The sequence below is a fragment of the Crinia signifera genome, chromosome 1, assembly GCF_055691185.1.
Source record: "Crinia signifera chromosome 1, ASM5569118v1, whole genome shotgun sequence".
Classification (NCBI taxonomy): Eukaryota; Metazoa; Chordata; class Amphibia; order Anura; family Myobatrachidae; genus Crinia; species Crinia signifera.
In genome coordinates this window covers 400,807,596-400,833,520 of record NC_139217.1, presented here as the reverse complement: position 1 = coordinate 400,833,520, position 25,925 = coordinate 400,807,596, and the positions used below count along the sequence as shown (strand labels likewise).

General features: G+C 42.4%; 1 protein-coding gene across 1 annotated transcript in view; it reads left to right on the top strand.

The window, feature by feature from the left end:
- Nucleotides 1–22,773, top strand: part of WDR36 (WD repeat domain 36) — a 39,666-nt gene extending 16,893 nt beyond the window's left edge. Inside the window, exons 8-23 of the mRNA XM_083151675.1 lie at nucleotides 8,232–8,407; nucleotides 8,822–8,942; nucleotides 9,043–9,108; nucleotides 9,366–9,449; nucleotides 10,727–10,881; nucleotides 12,265–12,379; nucleotides 12,605–12,770; nucleotides 14,594–14,702; nucleotides 14,812–14,891; nucleotides 16,137–16,244; nucleotides 17,281–17,381; nucleotides 18,752–18,894; nucleotides 20,123–20,239; nucleotides 20,853–20,934; nucleotides 21,660–21,847; nucleotides 22,430–22,773. Coding sequence (XP_083007801.1) covers nucleotides 8,232–8,407; nucleotides 8,822–8,942; nucleotides 9,043–9,108; nucleotides 9,366–9,449; nucleotides 10,727–10,881; nucleotides 12,265–12,379; nucleotides 12,605–12,770; nucleotides 14,594–14,702; nucleotides 14,812–14,891; nucleotides 16,137–16,244; nucleotides 17,281–17,381; nucleotides 18,752–18,894; nucleotides 20,123–20,239; nucleotides 20,853–20,934; nucleotides 21,660–21,847; nucleotides 22,430–22,579 — 1,961 coding nt within the window. The 3' untranslated portion in view covers nucleotides 22,580–22,773. The remainder of the gene's footprint in view (nucleotides 1–8,231; nucleotides 8,408–8,821; nucleotides 8,943–9,042; nucleotides 9,109–9,365; nucleotides 9,450–10,726; nucleotides 10,882–12,264; nucleotides 12,380–12,604; nucleotides 12,771–14,593; nucleotides 14,703–14,811; nucleotides 14,892–16,136; nucleotides 16,245–17,280; nucleotides 17,382–18,751; nucleotides 18,895–20,122; nucleotides 20,240–20,852; nucleotides 20,935–21,659; nucleotides 21,848–22,429) is intronic.
- Nucleotides 22,774–25,925: the final 3,152 nt, after the last annotated feature.

Sequence of the window (25,925 nt, the reverse complement as noted above, 5' to 3'; positions counted from 1 at the left end):
TACAATATCTATCGGATTCAACCCAACCATCCAGGAACGCGTAGCGACCCCTAGAGTCAATTTCAGATGCTATAAGCCCAAAAACAGTATTTTTCTTAATTAAAATAGAAACACCGCGAGCAGATGAAGAAAACCGCGAATGAAAGGCACTCCCAATCCAGGGTCGCCTCAATGACGCAGTTCTCTCACCAGCCAAGTGTGTTTCTTGAAGGCAGATGATATCTGCGGCGGCAGTCCTACACTGTTTGAGAACCAAAGAGCGCTTAATTTTCTCATTCAGCCCTCGCACATTCCAAGTCATGAATCCCACCATAATTTATTATATTCTATTTCTGATAAGCAAATATAAGGAACTGTTGTATCTTGATGATTAAACCATATTTTGCCAGTGTTGCCAGTGTGGCTACCACATCTTACTAGACTTCTCAAAGAACCAATTTGACAATATTGTAATATCAAAGTGCTTGTGGCATGCTCAACATATACACAATTAGACAAACAAGACTCAAAAACCCTAATACCACATATAACATAAACCCCACCCCCCACCCTCCACCCTGTATCACCTACCCATCTAGGCATACCTAAATACCCACCCATCCAATTCCCCCACCTCAGCTACTTCTCGCCAGTTGCTAGGGGCAAGTAACTATCGGGCACACAAATATAGGCGTGTCCAGCTCTCCGGCGTCCCATAAAATAACTATTGTAAATGTGATCCCACCTCCAATATCAACACCTCATGTATTACTTAATAGAACCTTTGCTATAACTGCGATCTAGATATTCAACAGAGTCACGGTAGCGCTATTTCGAGCCTCATTGTCCCATTTAATTATCAGCAAGTTGTTTTCGGCCTGGGTGCGCTCTATCGAGCCAAGTCGCTGCCTCTCCTGGGGAAAAAAAAACCTTTGACTCGTCGTTCTCGATAACCCGTAGTTTTGAAGGGTATAACATAGAATACTTAATATTCAATTCTCTAAGTCTGGCCTTTACGTCTTTAAATCTGGCTCTGTCTTTCTGAACTTCATATGGGAGATCTGGAAAGGCAGCAATTTTTTTTCCATTGTATGTTAAATCCCCCATGCTTCTTGCAAGTTGAAGAATATTGTCCCGGTCCTTTGAAAGAAGAATTTTTGCTATTAAAGTACGGGGGGGGCTCCCTGGTATTGGGGTTTTAGATGGTATTCTGTGTGCCCTTTCCACTGTGAATAGGGGGGAGAGAGCATCCTTTCCCAAACTTTGCCGCAGCCAGTCCTCGACGAACTTTTCTGGAGAGCTCCCCTCTACCCTTTCATCCAAACCAACAAATCGTATATTATTTCTCCTTGCTCGACCTTCCATATCTAATACTTTGCTCCGAGTCTCTAGCAACTTGTCAGATAGGATTTTTAACTGTGATTGCATGGAGCCTATATTGTCCTCAGCCTCAGAGATACGGGTCTCAGCCTCTGTGACTCTTGCCCGTATTTTTTGGGCATCGTCACGCAGTAGCATAATGTCAGATTGCACTTTGTTAATTTGTTCTGAGAGACGACTTTCACATGTATTAACCGCCTCCAAAACTTGTTGCAAAGTAACCTCTTTCTGTTGAGAGCTACCTCCGCCTTTAATGGGTGTACTCTGAGGGGTTGTTTCCCGGGAACCATTTGAACCCGCTGCCTGGGAACGGGCATATTTTTCCAATCTAGCAGCAGCAGAGTTTTGAGTTGTTTTACCCATTTTCCTACTACTTATATTGTGGCCTGGGCCACTAATCACTGTATAGAAGCTGTGAATTCAATCGGAAAAAAAAAAAAAGGGGTTTGCAGAGCTCGTTATCGGGAATTTAATTTATTGGCTGGCTCTTCACCACACACACCCTTACTGCAAATTATATTGTGCAGCACAAGCCAATTAACTATTATTTGCTTCTAGCCCACACATAAAGCAGTGCCTTCACAGTTCCAACTTATACACAGAGCATACAGCTTTTTAACGTGGGGGTACAATCCTTTGGACTAAATGTCACTCCACAGTTGCTTTATATTAGGTGTGTGTGGACTTACCGACCGCTGTAGCCAGGTCACCAGCAGATGCTTCCTTTTCCAGCCGAAATGTCCAACCTGGACCCTCAGCCAACAGATATATCCTCACACGTATGGTAGCGCGGCGTTGATATTGTCCTGGTACTGCAGTATAACCTGTAACCAGCGGGGCTTCCTCTGTATCCTTTCCCCGTCAGAAGGAGCTAGTGGTGAGGGGCTTCACTTTATCTAATCCGGCTGGGCTCCGCTCTGCCAGCCGGCGAGTAGAGGCTGGGATATTCACTGTGCCCCGGCGTGCTCAAGCACAAACACCGCCGCAGCTCCGGACCCAGAAGCCGCAACTCGCACTGTCGCGCTCTGCCACGTCACACGAGAGCAGACAGACCCCTTCACACAAGCCGGCGTGTACTGTAGCCTTTAGCGCTGCCTTTAGCGCTCTGTCCGCACCTGGTCCAGACGCCGCTCTGAAGTGCAAGCTAGCCGCCCGGAAAGTCAGTCAAGTGGGATTCACATAGAGAAAGAACCGGCTGGACAAATGGAGCGCCGGAGAGCGATCAACCTCCCTCACTCACACGCCGTCGTTATTTTTTACTTTCAATAGTTTTTTTTTTATTAAGAGTTTTATTCCGATATCCACGGAAGGGGATGGGGTACAGAAAAGATAAATGGGGAAGGGTGTGGGAACAAGGGAAGGGGAGAGTCCAGTTACATAGTGTCATAGTAGTAATTATACATCGAGATAATATTCTTTACCACTTCAGTGGTACTCACGGTAAATTTCCGGGCTGTGTAGATAAGCTGACCCTGGCAGACCCGGAAGATCTCCGTGCTGTATTTTTCACTGAACTCCTAACTGAGTGCATTGTCAGGAGACTTCATAAATGAGCTTATTGTGCCATCTTGTGGCTTTTAACAGTATTGCTCAGTGTGCACCATTACTACAGCTGAAATAATAGAGCACTGTAGCTAAATTGTATCATTACCACAGCCTGCAGTGTGAGCAATACAAAGTATCCAGCTGAATTATGGCCAGAAGAAAAGCAAATAAAATGTGTGCAGAGTTTGTCCCGGAAGAAAATAAAGGAGATGGGAATGTAAGCTGTGTGGGAACATCTCATTACATCCAGAAGGCTGCTTTGAAAATTTTCATAACAAAAGAAAGTATTAGAATTTGTTTATGTGATTTTGCTTATATAGCCTGCCTTCATGGCAAAATATTCTGAAAACTACTTATTGTATTGTTAAATAAATTATTGTAAGGGGAATTTTCATGATAGACTCATCATTTAAAAACCCACCCTGGGAGAGGTGACATGGTAATAAAACCCCACCACTGAAGGGGTTAAATAACAATAAGGAAATAAGGGGTTTATTCTAGTTCATTCTTTCTGACAAAATCCTTCTTAGATGGACAAAACCATGTGCACTGCAGGGGGGCAGATGTAACATGTGCAGATAGAATTAGATTTGGGTGAGTTATTTTGTTTCTGTGCAGGGAAAATACTGACTGCTTTATTTTACACTGCAATATAGATCTCACTTTGAAGAAAAACCCCACCCAAATCTAATTCTCTCTGCACAAGTTACATCTGCCCCACCCGCAGTGCACATGCTTTTGTCCATCTAAGAAGGATTTTGTCAGAAAGAATGAACTAGAATAACCCCCTAGGAGCGATAATTCACAAACTCACAGTATCAATCAGGCTCCAGTTAGAAGGTTAGCTCCCTCACTTGAGGTGGAGTAGTCATGCCAGCTAGACCATTTGGTTAGGGGAGAGTTAGCCCTAAGAGAATATGGTAGTCCTATAGTTTCCATCTGAAAAGCTTTCTTAATCTTCCTAATGATTTTGGTAAGGGGGGGTGGGGGGGGGGAGGGATTTTTCCAGTTTTGTGCTATTGCAGCTCTGGTGGCTATCAGAATATGACCTAGTACGTAGTGGCTAGTGTTGGGTAAATTATTTGGGTATATATGGAGCAGAGCCAGTTCAGGGGATAGTGGGATCGAGTGATGTAAAACTTTCGCTGCTAAGGCGAAGACGTTTTTCCAGAGCTGAAGGATCTTAGGGAAGGACCAAAACACATGAAAATTATCTCCTATCTGGCCACAATTCTTCCAACATTGATTGGATATTGTAGGCCAAATCTTGTGCAGTTTAACCGGTGTGAAATAAAGGCAGTGTAATAATTTAAAATGCATTCCCATGTGATTAGTACATTTGGACATGGTATGTGATGAGGTGAAGATTGATTCCCATTGTTTCTGGGTGAATGAGCAATTCAGATCGGATTTCCATTTCAATTGTGAGGATGTTTTACTAACCATTGGATCTGCTTACTATAGTGTACCAGAATTTAATAAAGCCTTTGCAATTTCCAGAGGATATTTTGGCCAAAATATTAGGGGGGGGGGGGGGGGGGGGGAGTCTCGGCCCGGAGGACCGTATGGAGCTATTTATCCAATGCACTACACAAGTGTATGAAAAGAGTTCATGAGAGGAGTGGAGTTTAAATTGAGATTGTAGTGAAGTAAAAGCGGTGATTGATGTGCCATCTACCATTTCAGTAATATAATCAATGCCTAGGGATTGCCAGGAGGCCAAATTTAAATCTGGGATTATATGCGAGAGAGCTTTTAGGGAGAGTTTACGAGTAGGCAGAGTAAGTAACTTAGTTGAGAGAGTACAAGCTCATCCCATGCTTTCAGTGAGTCGGAGATGGTTCGAGGTGTGTTGCGTGATAGGGGTCTCTGTTGGGTTTTGATCCACAGTAGCTCTGTTAAGGGGACATATGGGCATAGTCGTCTCTCTAAGTCCACCCATTGTTTCGTACCTTGAGGCAGGGACCAATCACTTATTTGGGCAGCTAGGCAAGCAAGTTGGTATTTTTTTCAAATTTGGAACATCTAGACCACCAAATTTCCGCAGTTTAGTAATCCGTGTATAAGCTATTCTTGGGGGCTTCTTTTTCCATATATATTTTAGTATTATGGAGTGTATCCGGCTGATAACTTTCTGGCGGATCAGATATGGTATTGAGCGAAACAAATACACTCGTTTTGGGAGACATTTTGAAGGCGGCTATTCTCCCTAGCCATAATATTTCCAAGTCCACCCATCTCTTTGTCAGCGATTCTGTTTATTAAATGGCAATATTGACACACATATATAAAACTGCAACACTCACTCGGACTTCATTCAAAAAACCTATACCAGACAGGCACTCAACCCTATATGCACACAGAAAAAGTATGCTGAAGCTCGTTTAAAGTTTTGGACAATCCTGTGACACACCATGTGCACTGCAGTTGGAGCTGATGTTAAATTTGCCGGGAGTTAAGCCCTATACACACTGGGCGCCTTTGAGCTGAAAGATGCTCAAAACAGCAAGTTTGAGCAGCTTTTAGCTCAAAGCCGCCCATTGTGTATGCCCCAGCGATGACTCCCGCATCATTGCTGGGAAAGCCGCTCCTCTGCTGGTAATGCCAGCAGATGAGCGGCGTTGAGGACGGGTTTGTATAGCTCTGCGCTATGCAAAGCCGTCCGCCGGGCAGGGGGAAAGCTGCTCAGTGTGTATGCACTGAGCGGCTTTCCCCCCACCGATGAATGCGATCATCGCTGTCCATACATGCTGGGCATAGTCGCCCAGTGTGTATGGACCTTTAGATTTGGTTGAGTTATTCTTTTTTTTCTGTGCAGGGTAAATACTGGCTGCTTTATTTTTTACACTGCAATTAAGATTTACATTTCAACACACCCCACCCAAATCTAACACTCTGAACATTCTGAATCAGGCCCCATGTTTTTAGAGGAAATGGCATGGCACAGCACCCCAAAAACGCCATACCAACAATCCAGTTTGGAGGTGAGAACATCATGGCGTGTGGCCGTTTTTCAGCATATGGTCCTGGCATACTTCATATGCTTAAAGGAAGGATAAATGGAAAAATGTAATAAGACATTCTTGATGAAAATCTGCTGCTATCTACCAGGATTCTGAAGATCAAGGGTTTCTGAATTATTTTCATAAAAATAAAATAAATCTGCTAGAATGGCCCTGCCAATCACCTGCCTTGAATCCAAGTGAAAGTCTATGGAAAGAACTAAAGATCAGAGTTCCTAGAAGAGGCCCACGGAACCCCTCAACATTTGAATACTTGTTCTGCATACAGGAGGGCGCCTTGAAGCTGCTTATACCAAAAAGGATTCTGTATAAATTATTCCATTTCTGTACGCAGGTTTTTCTCTGTGTCATTTCACATATTTACTCATAATTTATTAAAATCTATGGTTTGCATGTGTTCTATCTGACATTTGGTGAAAAGGCTATTACAATAGCCCCACTACAAATATATATTTAATGAGAAAAATGTTGATGTTTGCAATTCTTTATTTTACCCACTGTGTGTGTATTATGGGCCTTATTCTGGTTGACTCGGTCTGGTGTGAATTTGCACCAAGCAAGATGTTTTTCTTAGTAAGCATGCGTACTGTCTGCAATGCACATGTGCAGGTTTGTTTAACCGTACATGCACGCGACCTTGCGAGCGGAAATACACTTGCGAACAAACTCAAGCAAAGTAGGTTTCATGTGGGCGTTTGTATGGGCGTGGCCACAAAAGTAGGCAAAACTGGGCGGATACTGGGGCGTATACATGGGTGGTGCCTACAAGCGCTGGATGTTGGCTTTGCAGCATTGTGCGAGCGCTTGGACTGTTCAAGCTCAAAATCATTTGCACCACAAAAACAAGTGAAACGCCTCGCAGGACAACAGCTTACCAGCCCAACATTCACAACCCCAATCCACACGCACAATTGGTAAAACACAACCAGCTGCACATATCACCCACCCATGCACCATACAAGTGTCTCTCATTAACCAATTACCTAACCACATCCACTCAATACAGTCACACGGTAAGCACACTTTGGCATTTTAAACATTCCACATTCCAGTATAAGCAGCACATTTATTTTAATGTGACTCATGTCATACTGTACACGCACTTAGGAGTTTGGCACATTAACATGCACAACCTTTGTAGGACACATATATGTACATTAACTTGTGCAAGTGAAACTTTGTAAACCCATTAATCGGCCATTGAATAAAAGATACTTGCTACTTCGGGGTATTCAATTCGTAAATTTGATCCAATAAACACAATGAAATGAGGGAAATTACTAAATGGGTTGCGAGCGTATTCTTGGAGTTGAGAAGGAAATTACTCGCACAGCCTGTTCATTCGCGTGCACCGTGGTTGACAGGCGTGCAGTTTGAGGTCACTCCCCATAGCCGGTTGTTGTGAATGAACGTGTTCATATGTGTCATCGGCGTGCCTTCTCTGCCTGTGTGCATCCTGTTTGGTCGGCTGTGTGCAAGTGTGCATACGTACGAATCAACCAGAATAATCTCCTGTGTGTGTGTGTGTGTGTGTGTGTGTGTGTACATACACATACATTCTCACTTTTTTTTTTTTTTTAGCGCTTATTAGAGTTTTTAATGTATCTGTGTCGTTAGATTGTGATTAGTGTTATTAGTTGTGCATATTCACATTTTAGAGATGCTTGGATTTGATGTGATTTTTGTATTGGTTTGCATTCTGATTTGAGCTGGTTATCCAGATACATTTAGTGCACTGCACATAGGGGGTTATTCTAGTCCATTCTTTCTGACAAAATCCTTCTTAGATGGACAAAACCATGTGCACTGCGGGTGGGGCAGATGTAACTTGTGCAGAGAGAATTAGATTTGGGTGGGGTTTTTCTTCAAAGTGAGATCTATATTGAAGTGTAAAATCATGCAGTCAGTATTTTCCCTGCACAGAAACAAAATAACTCACCCAAATCTAATTCTCTCTGCACAAGTTACATCTGCCCCCCTGCAATGCACATGGTTTTGTCCATCTAAGAAGGATTTTGTCAGAAAAAATGAAATAGAATAAACCCCATAGTGAATGTGCCTAACCTAAAGGCTGACCATGAGAATACACTTGCCAGTAAATGGGTAATACACACCAATATGTAGAGCTGCCATAACACAAGTGGTCACTGAAATTCTGATGTTTAAAAGGCTGAATGTAGGAGCTGTAGCAAAAATTTTAGTTTTTTTGTTGTTTCCCCCCCCCCCCCCTTTTTTTTGTTTTGTTTTAATGCGCAATATTTTTACCTGTATCTATTTAGTTCTTACTTTATTTCTGACTTCTAGATGGACACCCAATAATGGCTGCCGGCAGCCCCATTGGTCACATAGGATTGTGGGATTTGGAAGAAAAGAAACTGATGAGTCAGATGAGGGAGGCTCATTCCACTGCTATTGCTGGCCTGACTTTTGTACATACAGAACCTCTTCTGATCACCAATGGTGCTGATAATGCTATACGGGTAATGCATGCTTGTTTACAAAAAAAAAAAAAAAAACCTTTGTCCCATCCATACTGTAGAACATATGTGTCAAGGAGGTTGGTTCACCCAGTTCTATTATATTTGTTTCCTTTAAGTGTTGCATTTTAGCTAGTCACCTGTTCTCTGTAATGCAGGTTGTATGACAGCAGGAACTACTGAGATAGATTAAAGGGGCTCTTCTTTCTGTAATTATGATCAGTCTTCCCAGAAGTTTGGGGAAAATGCTGCAATATTTTTTTTTGTCTAATATTTTGTGATTCATTTAAATGACTATCTGCTTCAGTCTCTACAACTCCAGTCTATTGGTATCAGTTTGTGGGATGTTTGAAGTGTAAAGCACAAATTTGTAAGTGTGATGCATAACTTATCATGCTACTGTCTCATTCCTATCAGGTATGGATCTTTGATGGCCCTGGAGGTCAAGGTCGTTTGCTGAGATTCCGTATGGGTCACAGTGCTCCACCCACTTTTATTCGACACCATGGACAGGATGGTCAGCAGATTCTCAGTGCAGGTAAGCTTTGCCACTTTGTTGCTACGAGTTTCTTGGTGTTGTATTTTTCTTTTACAATAACCCTGCTGGTTTGTCTTTTCCCTTGTCATCCGATCTACAGGACAAGATGGGACCATGCATTCATTTTCCACCGTTCATGATCGATACAGTAAAAGTCTTGGCCGTGGTAAGTCAGCAATGGCACTTAGATCACATTCTGAATAGAAACCTTAAAATGCTTTCTGTATGAAATAAATGATCAGACTTTATAGTTTTTTGTGCCCCATTACACTCCACTTTTGGTATTTTCTGTACAGTACATGTATGTGAAGTGTTTCATCAATATTATGAATTCATTCCTTTTATAATTTAAACATATATTATGAGGCATTTACGTTGTGTTAGTAGTACTTTTAATATTTCATTACTTTTTGTTTGCAATAGGTTCTATAGATAAAGCCAAAGCAAAAAAGGGGGCCCTCCGCTGCATGTCCCTAAGACTACCTCCCGTTGTATCATTTGCCTCTGGTAGGTAATCTGACAAACCTTTCATTGGCAGGACACTGACATTTATAGTTGAATGCTAGGAAATTGTGTGGAGTTCTCTAGGAATGTTCTCTTGTATTCTAACGTGTTTTATATTTCATATAGTCCTGAATTTGCTGTGCATTGTGCTATGCAATTGTGGATGATTTTATTGGTAAATAATCATTCTGAAGAAAGTTAGGTTTAACAACATGCTGTATATAAAAGGCTATCCAATTCCCAGTGGTAATTTACCTTGGATAATAATATCCCCTGGGGCTATTCAGTTAGCTCCAGTAATCCGTCGTGAGACACTGCTTATCGTGGATTTTGTTTCACCTGCCTCGGGCTAGCGAAACACCGTCCACGGTAGTAGAAAACAAACAGGTTTCACTTATCCCGTGTTTTCGTGCAAGAATGCAGTCTTTTGGGGGAAACTTCATAGGATTGACTGAAAAAACAATATTGGCAAAAAAAAACCTGATAATTATTTTTCTAGTAAGGTACCCTTTTTTTTTTTTTTTTTTTCTATTATTTTTTTTATAGTTGGCTTACACAGCCCAGCAGTGCACAGTATTGCTATGGGGGGGAAATTTCCTGCAAACATGTCTCTCATTTTTTATTCTTTTTAATAAAAACTTTGAAGCAGGAAGAATTTTTAGGGTGAACGTTAAAAGGGCTTTCGTACAAGTGGACAAGCATTTTTTCTTAAGTTACGGATACACACTAGACTATTCGCTCCATGAGTGATATCGTTAACTTGGATGCCTGTTCCATACATGCGGTCATTGACGATATAGTGAATTTGAGCTGCATGTACAAATGAGGAAGGACATTGTTACTGACCTGCTGGGGCATGCATTATTAACAATATTACAAGTGATATCGCTCACAAGTGATATTGTTTGTGATGTCGCATAGTGTGTATGGGGCTTTAGGTTTTGTGTGGAAAATCTGGTGAGTCGTGGCATCTATGTTAATGAAACAACCAAGCATAATTTATCATTTTGACTCTCTGTACAGTGCAAGTTCTTGTTATTTAAGGTGCCCCCCCCCCCCCCCCCCCCCCATGTCTTGATGTGCTGATTCAGTTATAAAGCTTTTTATCAAACGTCTTTGTCCACTAAACCTAAACGTGTTGTGTGGTTTTTCGAGGTGTTTTAAGTAAATCTGCAAATACAACAAAATGGATGAAAATAATAAAGAATATTTAGGCTAAAACTATACTGAGACAGAGACTGTACAAAGATTGATTGACAAATTGCTGTGTTGCATTTCAGAGGCAGCTCGGCAAAGAGACTGGGATGGGATCATTGCATGTCACCAACGCTGGTTAACATGTACTACCTGGAATTATGTTAGATCTACTATAGGAGCTCACAAACTTAGACCTCTGGATTTCAAGCACCACAAAACCCATGACACGTATGCAACGGTAAGTATGGGGCTTTTCTTAATACCAGTGTACTCGTCATAGTTGCCCAGTAGTTAGACTCCCTTATAAACAACAATACATTAGCAGTAAGATGGCATGCACTCCAGTGTTCTTACCATGGGCTGTCCTTCACCCCTTCATGACGGAAGTGGCTTTAGAAAGATGCCAATTACTGAGGCTGGTGCTTGATTCAGGTGGTCTAATAGTCTAACAGCTGTAAAGAGATAGATGGCTATTAGCCACTTCACAGCTGTACTACTACACTTCCCAGCTTGCCCTGCCACCGTCTTCTGATTTGTCCATGCTAAAACTGTTAAAGAGCATGTCGGGATGTGTAGTTCAACAGCAGCGGGAGGGCCAAGCATTGCCCACCCCTACTCAGCCCGGTTTTCCATGTGTATGTGATCCGTTTTGTACTTGATGATGATTCATTCTTAGGCTTTCTTTTAGGCTTGGGCCACACATTGAGTTTTAACAGAACACAGTCGAACAGGACCGGTTTGTCAGGATACACCTTTTTTGGGTTCACACATTGCGTTTCGACTGCATTCTGCTAAAACGTAATGCTACACACCTGTCACACAGGGCATGGTAGCAGGGATTGTGGTACAACCGCACAATTCGGCCAGATGTATCAAGCTTGAAAAAGTAATAAATTAAAGAGTGGCAAACAACCAGCCAATCAGCTCCTATCTGTCATTTTTTCAAACCCAGCCTGTGACAAGGCAGGTAGGAGCTGATTGGCTGTCTGTTTATCACTCTCCAAGTTATCACTTTTTGAAGCTTGATACATCTGGCGCTGTGTGCACACATACATTTGTAATTGCCATTCTGTTGTCCTGCTGAACTACAGCATACTACTGTTACATCTGGTGACTCCGATTCAGCAGGATTTGTGTAGACAGCCACATAGAAATACATGGGCAGGCTCCTTCCTGCCAAATGGGACCTGTTAAACAGCAATGTGTGGCCCCAGCCTTGTAGACCGATCCATGAAATGGATGTCCCTTTCCATGTTTATAGCTAGATTAACTATGGTACTGTGTAAAGTATTTCTTAATGTCAGATGAACACAAGTTATATGGTTCATAAGCCCTCCAATGGATCGGTTCTCCAACCTGTCCTAGACTAGTCTACATTCGTGTACTCTGTACTCCTAAATCCCCGAACATATACTGCTGAGGAGCATGGGGTAATGAAACTCACCAGCCTAAAATCGAAGGCTACAAAACACTTACTGTAATTGCAAGATCATACTGGTGGAAGGGTCTTTCTGAGGTTAGAGTAATTAGCCGTAAGGTTTCTTTGTTTACATTTCATCCTCAGCTCACAGAACAGGTGTAATGCTTCTCACATAATGTCATCTTTTGTTTTACTTGGCAGGCAGTAGAAATTACAAGCTGTGGGAATTTTGCTTTAATTGGCCTGTCAAATGGTAATGTGGAGCTGTTCAACATGCAGTCTGGATTGCACAGAGGTCAATATGGGAAAGATAAAGGCAAGTATGGACATTTGTTTAAAAAGAGCCTGTAACATTTGTAATAATGGAAAATAGTGTCTAGTTTAAAAAAAACTATAAAAAAAACTGGGTTCTACAGTGATCACCCTCATTTGTATAATGCAAAATAGCACACCCTTCCTTTGTGATGTGAGACGAGGTTCTGAAAACATGCAAAAAATACTTTTTATATAATAGGTGCAATTTGTTTTCTCTTGTCTTCAGCCCATGATGGCTCTATAAGAGGCGTAGTCGTTGATGGTTTAAACCAGATGACCGTTACAGCTGGCAGTGACCGATTGATCAAGTTTTGGAAGTTTAAGTCAAAAGAGTTAATTCAAATTACAAGCATTGATGTTTCACCATCTGCTATTTTACTCCATAGGGAAAGGTAAGGCATATTATACCGTGTCTTCTAGCAATGCACACCAAATTTGTACTTCTCCTGTCATGACCACCTATTGATTGACATATTACATTTAGTCATTCTATTTTGTTAGGCATCACTGTTTATTTACAGAAGAGATGGATTACAGTATATCTGGTGATCATGTGCCCACTCTACTCAGTTTGCTGAATGGAGTGTAATATGGTATGCTCTTTGACTGCTGTAGCTCATCCACTTCAGTGTTCGTATTGTATGGAGTTGCCACTTTTCTAAAGCCATGTACACACAGCAGCGATATGGTCTGAAATCGCTGGCAATATGGTGGCTGGCGACCATATTACCAGTGATGGGAGTGGGCACGCTCCCGTTTTCAGCCCGTCATAATCGCTGGTCGCAGGAGCTTGCTCCTGCACCAGCTGATTACCTCTGCGGCTCCGCCGGCAGAGGTTCCTTTCCATCGGCGACATCTCTGGTCGCCGATGAAAAGGAGACATTGAGCGATATATCGCCCCGTGTGTACGCACCGTGACACTTGTTTGGTACAAGTTTACAGGAAACTAGCCGTGGCTGTTCTATAACCTCAACAGCAAAAAAAAAAATTTGCCCAATGAACTAACGTGCATTGTACATGTTTATTGCTTTGTATAAAAAATCTCAGAGGGTCAGCAGATGGTATACAGAAATCGCCCTTTCCGGCACCTACAATTTTTTTATTATTCTTACTAACTATTGGGGCATACACAAGGGGTGGTTAAAGCCCTGTTCAGATTGCTTAGAATTGAAACACGGATCGCTCTGTGTGTATGGCCTCCAGTGATGTGCGGTCCAGCTTGTCGCTACTTCCTGACTAGGGCATCAGAGACGGTGTAATGGTTAGCATTACTGCCTCACATCACTGAGGTCGTGAGTTCAATACCCACCATGACCCTAACTGTGCAGAGTTTGTATTTTCTCCCCGTGATTGCGTGGGTTTACTCCAGGTACTCCGGTTTCCTTCCACATTCCAAAAATATACTGGTAGGTTATTTGGCTCCTAACAAAAATTAACCCTAAAATGTCTGTGTGCGTGTACATGTGGTAGGGATTATATATTGTAAGCTCCACTGGGGCAGGGACTGATGCGAATGGTCAAATATTATCTGTAAAGTTCTGCTGAATATGTGTGCGCTATATAAGTAACCGTTAATAAATAATAATAGATATATATATACTTTATTCAGTATATATCTGGTCATCGCCAATGTTCTTTTTCCAGAGAACACTGGCCATGACAAATCACTCGGCACACATCACTGGTGCATTGCTGTGTGCTGAGCGATCTGTGCATCGCAAAGCGCAGAAACTCAGTCGCCCCGTGTGTATGGGGCATTAGATTACGCCACTCAAATTTCTTCACCTGTCTGTGTTGTTTTATGCATTGAGGGCCTAATGCAGATGTGGTTGGAGGGTGCCCAGATGTGGTAATGCAGCAGGTATAAATCTAACTGAATAGGAATTAACTGTGTGGAACTATTTAATCAGTGACAAATGGTATGAATTGTGTAGGTGCAAAGGATGTGTGTTTGGGGAGCAGGGTGTCATTCCTTTTTGCAGCCCTTAAAAAAGGAAGTGAATCACCCCTTACATAATGTATCAATTATACAAGTAAATGTTTGTAGGTCATAAAGCATCCCGTAGGCAATGATGTAAGTGCCATGATTTCATGTATTTACATGAAATCGGAGTAGAATTTATTAACCAGAATGTACACTGTATAAAAAAAAATCAAACTATCACTTATATTTAAACATGTTGTATTCCACAATTCATATATTGTGTATTGGCAGTGGCATGTTGGCAGTAGCACTTGATGACTTCAGCACCAATGTTTTTGACATTGAAACTCGGAAACTTGTGAGACGGTTCCCAGGGCACAATGGAAAGATAAATGACATGGTGAGAGCATTTGCATACCTTACCCTTTATTACCTCTATAGAAAAAACTGCCTGGATCGCCTACTTTTTAATCCTAATTGTATTTTGTTACATTTTCCTTTTTTAAAAGACGTTCAGCCCCGATGGACGATGGCTGTTGACTGCTTCTATGGATTGTACTGTTAAAGTATGGGATTTACCATCTGGATGGTAAGACTGCTGTAAAGTAACACGTCACACAAATGATTTGGGGTATAAGAACAAGCACAAAAATGTAAAAAGTTTGTGATTTTCGCAGCTCCTCAGGTCGACTGGTTTCACCTCTATAGGAGGTGCCTACATTCATCTGGATGGTAATAGTGTACCAACATCTTTATGGCAACAGTATATTCTGATGGAAGTGGCCTCTTTCAGCGGACTAATGCCCCCTGCTAACACTGCACGGATTAAATGAGACACCTAATAAGTTCAAAGAGCTGCCCTTGTTTCCAGATCTCTTCAATTTAGCAACTGTGGTATATTTCTAAAGCGTCTTGCAATTTACAGGAGTTCATTAATTTAAACATAGAATTTGACAGCAGATAAGAACAATTTGGCCCATCTAGTCTTCCCCCTTTTTAACCCTATTTTTATATCAAACCCTATTTGATCCTTATTTCTTTGTAAGGATATGCTTATGCCTATCCCCCATGCATGTTTAAATTGCTCTACTGTCCTAGCGTCTACCACCGCTATACCTCTTGTACACTACTCTTTTTGTGAAGTAATTTTTCCTGAAGTTTGCTGATTACATAGCACAGGTAACCTTCAGATGTCTTGTAGAGTCTGTGCCTCGGTGGGTCAGAGCTATTCTGGAGGCACAGGGAGGAGCAATAGCATATTGGGCAGATGGTGGTAATTTTTTGGTTGAAAATGCATCTTCTTCGCAATGCATAGCTGCACCAGAGTCTGTATATTGAGAAATAACAAAGCATGACCTTAAAAAAAGCTGCAGCTGCAACAACGTAGTGCTTTGTATATAGATTCCGTGGTTGTTTCACACAATGAGGGGTATTCAATATGGGGTCAAGGCTGTCGAGCTGGTTCCACAGCCGTGACCCTGTCTTGTTCTCGGTCAGCTTAACCGAGAAATTGCAGGCGGGATTCAATGTCCCACCTGCCGCGGGATGAGAAGGGGGCGGGACGGGAGATGCTCGCCGTTGATTGAATATCCCCCAATGTCTCATGAAATTGGTCAGCACAGTCTCCTGCACAAGTCACAGCACATTTCACCTTAAATGCATTTTTAGCAAAAAGGATGTTCAGTGCTAGCAGAGTCTTAGGGATTTAAGGAGTCAAGAGGCGCTGTTTGGTGCCACTGCAACAAAGATGTATGCGCAATGCAGCCAGATGTTTAGGTGTAATGTATATGTGTTTGGTAAACTTTCCCATGTGTTTTCTTTTGTGCCTCCCCAGCCTCATAGATTGCTTTCTGTTTGATTCTGCTGTTGGGAGCCTCACTATGTCCCCTACCGGAGATTTCCTGGCCACTGCTCATGTGGATGACCTTAGTATATACTTATGGTATGTTATTTTTACTCTCTCTGACTATTAATCATCCATAGTGTAAGCTGTAGCAAACTGGCACATGCCGAGAGTTTGATGGGCAGAGCTTATCTTGCCCAGGGATATGCCTTATTTTTAAAGTGACTGCTACCAACCTTAAATGTCTCCACACATCCATGTAGTGCAACCAATGTAATGTAGGTAGTCTTCTGTGCTATAGGCCTAATTCAGATCTGATCGCAGGACAAATTTATTCTAAAAATGGGCGAAATCACGTGCAACATTTATTTTGATGCTGAGGAAATAATAATTTATTTACATAGCTCTTTCTCCCGTTGAATATAAATTATTGTTTTTGGGTGGCTGGAGCCTTCTAATGTTTCTCCTTCTTTACTTGCCCATGACAAAAATGTGACTACTCTTGTCATGAGATATGAAAAATACTTTGTAACATTAAAGTTTTAAAAGTTCTTGGACTTCTACAGACTGGCTCCAAAATTATAATTTTTTTGAGTTTCTTTCTCAGTTAGTTGCATTCCTATAAAAAGCCCATATTTATTATGTCTAGGATTGTAGCATACCATAGGTGCTAGCATTTGTGTTTGTCACTTTCCCTTTTAGATTGTTGCCATTAAAACTGTGATACATTTCCCTTTACCTTTTGGCAGAACTGGTTTCCCTACACATGAGCACCTTTATAATGTGCACAATTAAGACCAATGCCTGAGGCTACGGAGATCAGAGACGGCATCTGTTTCCAGTCTGTGTACATTCACCAGTCTTTTAAATAGCATAGATTTTTTTTTTTTAAGTAGTGAATGTGCAGTAATCTCTCTTATATTGCTATGTGCACGGCACTGATATACTCTAATTTGAAATCTAAAATGATGATGTAATTGTGACCAGAAAAAATAAATAAAACACAGGCCTGTATATTATGCAACAGTACTGTCTAATATTTTGGGTATTTACTCTTCGGTAACATTAAATACTAATCTTATTAAACATGTTGGAATATGCTCATTTATTAGCCCTTTTTATATATTACCTACAGGTCAAATAAATCTCTCTTTTCACTGATTTCTTTACGCCCACTTCCATCAAACTATGAGCCTACTGTGGTAATGCTACCTGGTGCAACTGAGGAGACTGATGGTAAGAATAACCTAATATTCATAGTGTATACCACCTATTTGTTTATTTCAGAAGCATCAAAGTATGCAAGCTTCTAATCTCTAGTGTGTATATAATGGTGGCAATGGGGTTTCTTTTATTAAGAGTTTTAACAAGGTCCAGGAGGGAAACTCCTGAAGTATTAGAACATGAGGACATGCACTGAAACTGGAGGGTTGTAGGTTCAGGGTAAATCTGAGGAAAAAGTACTTCACAGAATTGGTAGTGGACCAGTGGCATATCCTCCAATCAAAGGCGGTAGAGGCTAAAGGTCCATACCCTCTGGGTGTTTTTTACCCAGCTGACCGATGATGGGTCAAATTGCTGGGCTGAAAAACTTTCAGTGTGTACACACTGAACGATTTTTGCCCGTTTTAGCGATTTTGTTTCACGGGGTGGATACTTTTCCCATAGCAGGACGCTGTGGAAAGCCATCCACCCCATCGCTCATCTGCTGGTTGAGTGGTGGGCCTGCAATAATGCAGGAGCGCACATCAGCGCTCATCGCTAGCCCGGACCCACTGGGCGGCTTTTGAGCTGAAAGCTCAAAAAACAAAATTTTAACTGCTGCTTTCAGCTCAGTCGCCCAGTGTGTATGGGCCTTAAGACAGTAGAACAATTTAAACATGCATGGAATAGACATTAGGACAGTGATGGTTAACCTTGACACTCCAGATGTTGTTGAACTACACATCCCAGCATGCCCTGCTACAGTTTTGCTATTTGCCCATGCTTCAACTGATGCAGGGCATGCTGGGAGTTCAAAAACATCTGGAGTGTCAAGGTTAGCCATCACTGCATTAGGATATTTTTACAAAAAAATAAAAATGAAATAGGGTTTAAAAAAAGGAAAAATAGATGGTTCTTATTTGCTGTCAAATTGTTTGTCACATACGAACAAAAAAAAATAGATGTAAATGGACCCCTAAGTGTAAGAGCTTGTGTACTGGAAAAAGTGACTGAGAAAGTATAGGAAGTAGTTTAAAATACTGTGCCCTTATGCCTCCCATGCCAGCGATAAAATGTGCGTTTTGAACTAGATTGCATCACATCTAGTTCAAAACGCAAGCAATGGGCTAAAGCACTCTCCGTTTTGTACTAGATGCGATGCATTCTAGTTAAAAATAAAAAAAAAGTACGGGCAGCACATGTGCTGTGCGATGGGATGTGTGTGGGCGCGCGCGCGCATTGCACCTGTCCGTCGCACCGTGTATGGGCGGCGTTAGAACCTTTTCTTTACAAATATAGTTGTCTGACCAAGTTGTTAATTTAAATAAACATTTAAAATCAGCAGAATAAGCGTGGCCACATCAGTGTATTTTTTACCTTATCTTATCTTTCCTGTGATATAGCCGATGTAGAAGAAATAAGAGAAGACCCCAGTGAGGACATGATGGAATATGAGTCACCAGCCCAACTGGAAGAGCAGTTAGTGACCTTATCTCTCTTACCCGAATCAAGGTGGAAGAACCTCTTGAACCTTGATGTCATTAAGGTATGGTGTTCTTTTTTCAACTCAAAAATACTGAATGATTTGAAAGAATAAAAATAGCCCAGAACCGCCGCACTAGGGCAAGCCCAGCACCAAAGTAAGCTGCTGGCCTGCCCCCAGCCTTGGCGAACTCCCTACCCCCGTCCAGCAGATGAATGGATGCTGCACAAAGGCAGCCATTCACCTTCTCCCTGGCTCCCCTGCTGTCTGTACAGTACAGCAGCGGAGGCTGTGTGCGCCCCTGCCCAACCTCCATACTGACCGCAGGATGCTGTGGTCCGTAGTTGGGCTTCCCCATGGCAGGCCGGCATACCCATTTACACTGGTACCTCCCCGTGTTTCACCCTGTATTCACGGGGACCCAAATTTTTTTTCAGCTACCCCTTTTACACCAACACTTCCCAGGATCCACGATGCAAAATCCCGGGTTTAAAAGGGGTATTATTAGGATGAATGAATATATAGATAGATATATAGAGAGACTGATCTAAATCTGAGGTAATAAACACTTAAATGCATTTAAGTAAAAAGAAAGAAAAGTGAGTTAAATGGAGTGTATCCAGAAATTAGAGGACAGTGACATCTAGAGGAGAGTTTCAGCAATATCACCAGCAACAAGTCAGCTGGATATAATTTTGAAACTAAATTACTCTGTTTGGCTACAGGTCAGTGAGAACTTGTAACCAAGTTTTATAAAGCTGCTGCTAGTAATACCCCTACATATCGCAAATGGCAAGTTGCACCCTGGATTTGGACACGGGTCCATCCCGGGAGCGACCCGACATTTAAGATGCAAGGTGCCATCTTTGGGGGTGGAGGAGGAGGCTGCGCTTGGAGCTGAGGCTTCCTCCTCCCTATAGTGTGAACCGGGACCTGGGTTGCTCGACCCAGGTTACCCTTTCACACTGCACAGCAACCTGGGTCCGGCCCAGGATTAACCCTTCTTTTAACCCGGGTCGGAATGCCGGATTGCTGAAACCAGGTATTTTAAGAAGGCCCTGTCACACGGCTTACTTGTGCGATATGAAATAGGTAGAAGTGAAATGAAACATGTAGTGTTTACCCTGCATTAGTACATGTAGTATCAAACCCATTAACTCCAACTTAAGTCATGCATCAGTTAACTGGAAGTAGAAAGAAGCCCTTATCATATATACATGTGTCTGTCTATCTAGATATATCGATAGATCTTCTATATCCATATAATAACATTTACTTCTATACTTTTCAGAGAAGAAACAAACCTAAAGAGCCTCCAAAACTACCAAAGGCTGCTCCATTTTTTATCCCGACTTTGCCTGGGCTTGTGCCACGTTTAAATTCGAAAGCACAGGATGATGAACCTCAAGTAAGTCATTCACTTTACTTCTGTACGTATTAAAAAATAATCCAGCATATTAAATAATGCTGTACAATCCTGTCATTATTCTTATGTTTTTGTGGGTATAAGATTACCTTATTTAACCCCTTTCAGAGGTTACTCTGAGCAGCCGGTTACTGAGCAGCTGCAGGTCAAGCACACTTGTGACTTAGCGCCCCCAGTTCTGACCCCTAGGGGACAGTCCTATATATATTCTTTCAGAGGTGTGCCTGTTGCCGGGGCAGGCCCTCCTGTAAATTTTCCGGGCATGCAACTGGTAAGTATCACCAACAACCACAATCTGGTATCATCACCAGGGGTGGGGGGTTGGTTTGGGGCCCCTGAGCTTCCCTGAGTGTTAGCAATTGGTGCCAGCAGCCTGAGGGGAGCAGGTGCTGCTGCAGAGGAGCAGTGGCGGCCCCTTTAGTCTTGAGAATTTCTGACTTAATCTAGGAGAGACTTCAGTCCCTTCCTTATAAGTTATTATATGAGAAAAATAATAGTTTCTATTATATATATATATATATATATATATATATTATATGTTTGTACATAACAGTGAATTGATTATATATTTTTTTTATTATTATTATTCTTTTAGTCTAAAATTGTGAATCTTGGAGTTCTTGAACAGAAATCTGCGTTTTGTGTCCTCCTGGAAGAAGCACTTGATCATAAGAACTGTAAGTCAACCAACATTTAAATTGACCACTTCTTTTCCTCTGTGTTTATAATGGATTATGCAGCTAAACCTGTACGTACTAGCTATCATTTTTATTGGTGCCCAATAACCACAAAATGAACTTGACAAATAAGTGCAGGAGTAACCACCTTCTCTTTCCGTTCGTAATTAACATTTATCAGGGAGGATTTAATTGTTAGTGCACAGCAGATGGCACCCATTGTAGCGAATTCAATTGTAGTTCTATTCGGGTGTGATTAGATGCCATCGCTAACATTTCAGCTCGCACCCCTAGGGCATGACCTAAGCGAAAAGAGTGACCCGTTTGAGACCTGTCACGTCATGCTCATTAGGGTAGTCCGATTTTTCTGCTTTACGCGGCTATACCCAACCACTTTACATGGGAGATTGGGCAGAGATGATAATTGAATTTCTCCTGTTGAAGTTTTCTTTTGATTTATTTAGCTGCATTCGATATCAAGCCCTTGACCCCAAAGTCTTCAAACTGTGTGTTATTTTAGTCATTTTGAGTAACATACTCAGGATATGTAGTTGATAGTTGGATTGAACTGAAAAGTGCATAAAATGACAGATGAAATACACATAATAAAATAGACACAGATATAAAAGTCAATCTATATTTAACAAAGTCTTTAATATGGAAGCAGTAGTGTAGTGTAGATTGATTGGAGTAAAGTACTAATAAGGCACATTAATGCTTTGCAGATGATATTCCTCTAAAAACAATAAAGGAGATGGGGCCGTCCAGCGTAGATACCGAGTTACGGAACCTGGCTCCTGAAGGGGGCGGTTCTGTAGATGTGATGCAGAGTTTCTTAAAAATGATTGGGAGAATGTTGGAAACAAAACGTGATTTTGAGCTCGCCCAAGCCTACCTTGCTTTGTTCCTAAAGGTAAGCATGTTTATCGATGCCAATATGTAATTGTTTTGGAAATACATATGCTACCGTATTTACCCTTCTAGGAATGTGTGCATGTATGTCAGAGATTATAACCCCTTTGTAGCTCTTGGCACACTGATTATATTTAACTCTTTAAGTGCCAACATTGCTGTGAGATCCTCAAAATATCTGCTAAAAATGCCAGCCTCGCTCACAGCTTTTTTTTTTTGTGGTGCAATATTTTTTATTATTATTATTATTATTATTATTATTATTATTATTATCATCATCATTGTTTATTTATATGGTGCCACAAGGGGTTAGCAGCTAAATTGACGCTGCAGCAGCACAGAGAGCATGACTGACATGTTACTGGACTGTTACCGTTTTGTTATGAGCACCAATCACTTCGGCATGATGAGAAGGTTTAGAAGCAAGTGTTTGGGGAGAAAAAAGGCATATTTTTACATTTGGCCCCGGTTTTTGTTAATATAAAATGACTTGGGTCAATCGTTGTCCAGTGAGGGTTGTATGTGTAGACTGTTGTGTTATGTTGGTATTTCACTCTTGTTAAATTATCTGCATTATTTTCAGATCCATCTGAGGTTTATCTCATCACAGGCAACGCTACTGGAGGAGATTTCCAGGTTATCAACCCTTCAGGAGCAGACCTGGCTGCACATGCAGACCCTGTTTAACCAGAGCTTGTGCGTGTTAAACTACATGAAAAGTGCTTTACTTTGAAACCATTATCTCTCACTATCCTATGTACACGCATTTTAGACCATAACAGTCGTTTGAGGAAGCCAAAGACTTGAATGAATGGTTACCAACTATATGCTGGTGTTCCAATGGTAATTCCCTAAATATGTTGTGACTAATCATAAATATGGCTAATGCATATTGTATCAGGAATTTATAAACTACAGTTGTGTATATATTAGTGTATTGGTTTTAATATGTCCATTATCAATTGTTGTGAGATGAGTTGATCAGTTTTTTATAAGAAATGTGCCTTGTTATTGCACCAGACCAGTAAAACCAATATCTCCTATATGAAAAATCCTCTAGCTATAGAATGTATTTTTATATTTATACAATTATCAATTCGGTGTCACGTCATTCTACAATTTAGAATTTACATCACACATTTCTTATACCAGTGCAACCCACAGTGTAATACACTGTACACAAGCTTTGTGCCAGAGAGCCTTGTGCGGCATATACAGCTCAGGAGCTGCGCCAATAATAAATTTACCATTCTACAAACATGGATCTTTGAGCATCACCGGCTCCTTTATTTATTTCCGAACATGCATAGCAAGCTAGGTTTTGTGCTGTAAATAATACACCTGTGGTGGCAGATGTGGGAACTGCACAGATATGAAGAAGCCTTGGGTATTTAAAGTTATTGCATCTAATCCTACTACAATTGTATCTTATCCGTATCTTGCTGAATAGGAGTAACATACTTGCACAATCTTTTTCTCTGGTATTGTAAAGGGACCTCCGTACGGGGAGACATTGCTGTGAGATGCTAGATGTGCGCTGAGCAATCTGTCAGGGCCAGTGTTCTCTGGGGAGATCACTAGCCCTGACCGGCGATCAAACTAGATTTATCCAGCATGAGTGATATTAATCGCAGGTGCACTTAGACAGTGCCCGGATAGCACTTAGACAGTGCCCTGAAATCACCCTGTGTATAGGCCCCATGGGTGTGCAGGTTCCACAATTCTAGCTAAAAACAGCTTACATGAATGTATCATGTTGGCAATTTTATGGGAAATAACTGATGAGATCCACATCTGAGCCTCTAGAGCGCTTCTCGGACCACCTGGGGGAAAGAATCCAGGCTAGTAGTAGTAGTAGTACGTTTATTTATAAGGCGCCGCAAAGTGTCCGCAGCACCGTACATAGCAAACAAAAAAACAAATTACAAGGTAACGTACAGGGTGTGTTGAAAGATACAGTATAAATAGGGGTATAGCTGGTAGAACTAAAATCAGCATCAGTTCAGAAGTAGGTGTCAAAATTGTCAAGGAGACTGAAGATGAAGTAGAGGAAGGGAAGAACAGGACAGGAGCACAGGTGAGGTAATGAGGTAGGGTGAGTACGTGAGGAAGGAGGGCCCTGCTCATAAGAGTTAACATACTAAAAATAGGTGGGTGGACGAACGAAATACAATAGGATAAGTAGGAACGGAGGGGAACGGAGGCAGGATAGGAGGATCAAAAGAGGTTAGGAGGAGGGATAGGCTAGTCGAAAAAAGTGGGTTTTGAGGGAGCGCTTGAAGGAGGTAAGGGAATCAGATAGCCTGATGGGTGGCGGGAGGTTGTTCCAGTGCAGGGGGGCAGCGCGAGAGAAATCTTGGACACGGGAGTGGGAGGAGGTGATTAGGTGAGAGGTCAGTCGGCGGTCAGCGATGGAGCGAAGAGGACGGGAGGGAGTGTGGATAGAGATCAGTGAAGAGAGGTAGGGAGCTGTGGAGGAGGAGAGAGCCTTGTAGGTGGTGGTGAGGAGTTTAAAGAGAACTCGGAAAGGAATGGGGAGCCAGTGAAGAGATAAACAGAGGGGGGGAGGCGGAGGTAGAGCGGCGGGAGAGGAAGATGAGCCTAGCAGCAGCGTTAAGAATGGATTGGAGAGGTGCGAGGCGGGTGAGAGGTAGCCCAGAGAGAAGGATGTTGCAGTAGTCAAGGCGGGAGATTACAAGAGAGTGAATGAGAATTTTGGTCGCTTCAGTGGAGAGGAATGGTCTGATGCGTGAGATGTTGCGTAGGTGAAAGCGGCAAGACTGTGAGAGAGCACGAATGTGGGGGGTGAAAGAGAGGGAGGAGTCAATGATGACACCGAGGCAGCGCGTTTGGTCGGTGGAGGTGATCTCGGTTTCACCAATGCTGATGGAGATAGTGGGAGAAGAGGGGATGTTCGGGGGATGGAAGATTAGAAGTTCAGTTTTAGCCATGTTTAGTTTCAGGAAGCGTTGGGTCATCCAGGCTGAGATGGCCGTGAGGCATTCGGAGACCTTGGACAGGAGTGATGGGGATAAGTCGGGGGAGGAGAGATAGATTAGGGTATCATCAGCATAAAGGTGGTAATGAAAACCATAGGAGCTGATGAGGGTGCCCAGAGAGGTGGTGTAGAGGGAGAAGAGGAGAGGGCCAAGGACTGACCCTTGGGGAACACCGACTGGCTGGGGGGTAGTAGGAGAGGAGGAGCTCGGAGTGGAGACGGAGAAGGAGCGATCGGAGAGGTATGAGGTGAACCAGGAGAAGACCGTGCCAGTGATGCCAAAGGAGCGCAGGGTCTTGAGCAGGAGAGGGTGGTCAACAGTGTCAAAGGCAGCCGACAGATCAAGCTGGATGAGGATAGAGAAGAGGCCTTTGGATTTAGCCGATAGTAGATCGTTAGTGACTTTGGTCAGGGCAGTTTAAGTGGAATGTAAAGGGCGGAACCCGGATTGGAGGGGGTCTAGAATGGAGTTAGCAGTAAGGTGGCTTAGGAGACGATTATAGGTCAGACGTTCTAGGAGTTTGGAGGCAAAAGGGAGGAGGGAGATGGGCCTGTAGTTGGATGGAGAGTTGGGGTCCAGATTTGTTTTTTTGAGAATTGGGGAGACAAGAGCGTGTTTGAAGGAGGAAGGGAAGATCCCAGAGGATAGGGAAAGATTAAAGAGGTGAGCCAGGTGAGAGCAGACTGATGGACTGAGACGACGGATAATATTGGAGGGGATTGGATCGAGCGGGCAGGTGGAGGGAGAAGCGGATTGGAGGATAGAGTGGACTTCAGCAGCAGTGGTGGGGTAAAATGAGGACAGGGGTTGGAAGGAGGGGAGTGGAGATGTAGGAGGGAGAGGGTGAGGTCATGGCAGCAGTGATGGCAGTCCTGAGAGAGGAGATTTTGGTTGAAAAGTAGGTAGCAAAATCAGCGGCTACAATGGAGGACGGAAGAGCTGGAGGAGGGGGGGAGAGCAAGGAGTTGAAGGTGGCGAAGAGCCTGCGGGGATTGGATGATTGGGAAAGGATGAGGGACTTAAAGTAGGATTCCTTGGCCAGAGCAAGGGCAGAGCTGAAGGAGGAAAGAATGAATTTGA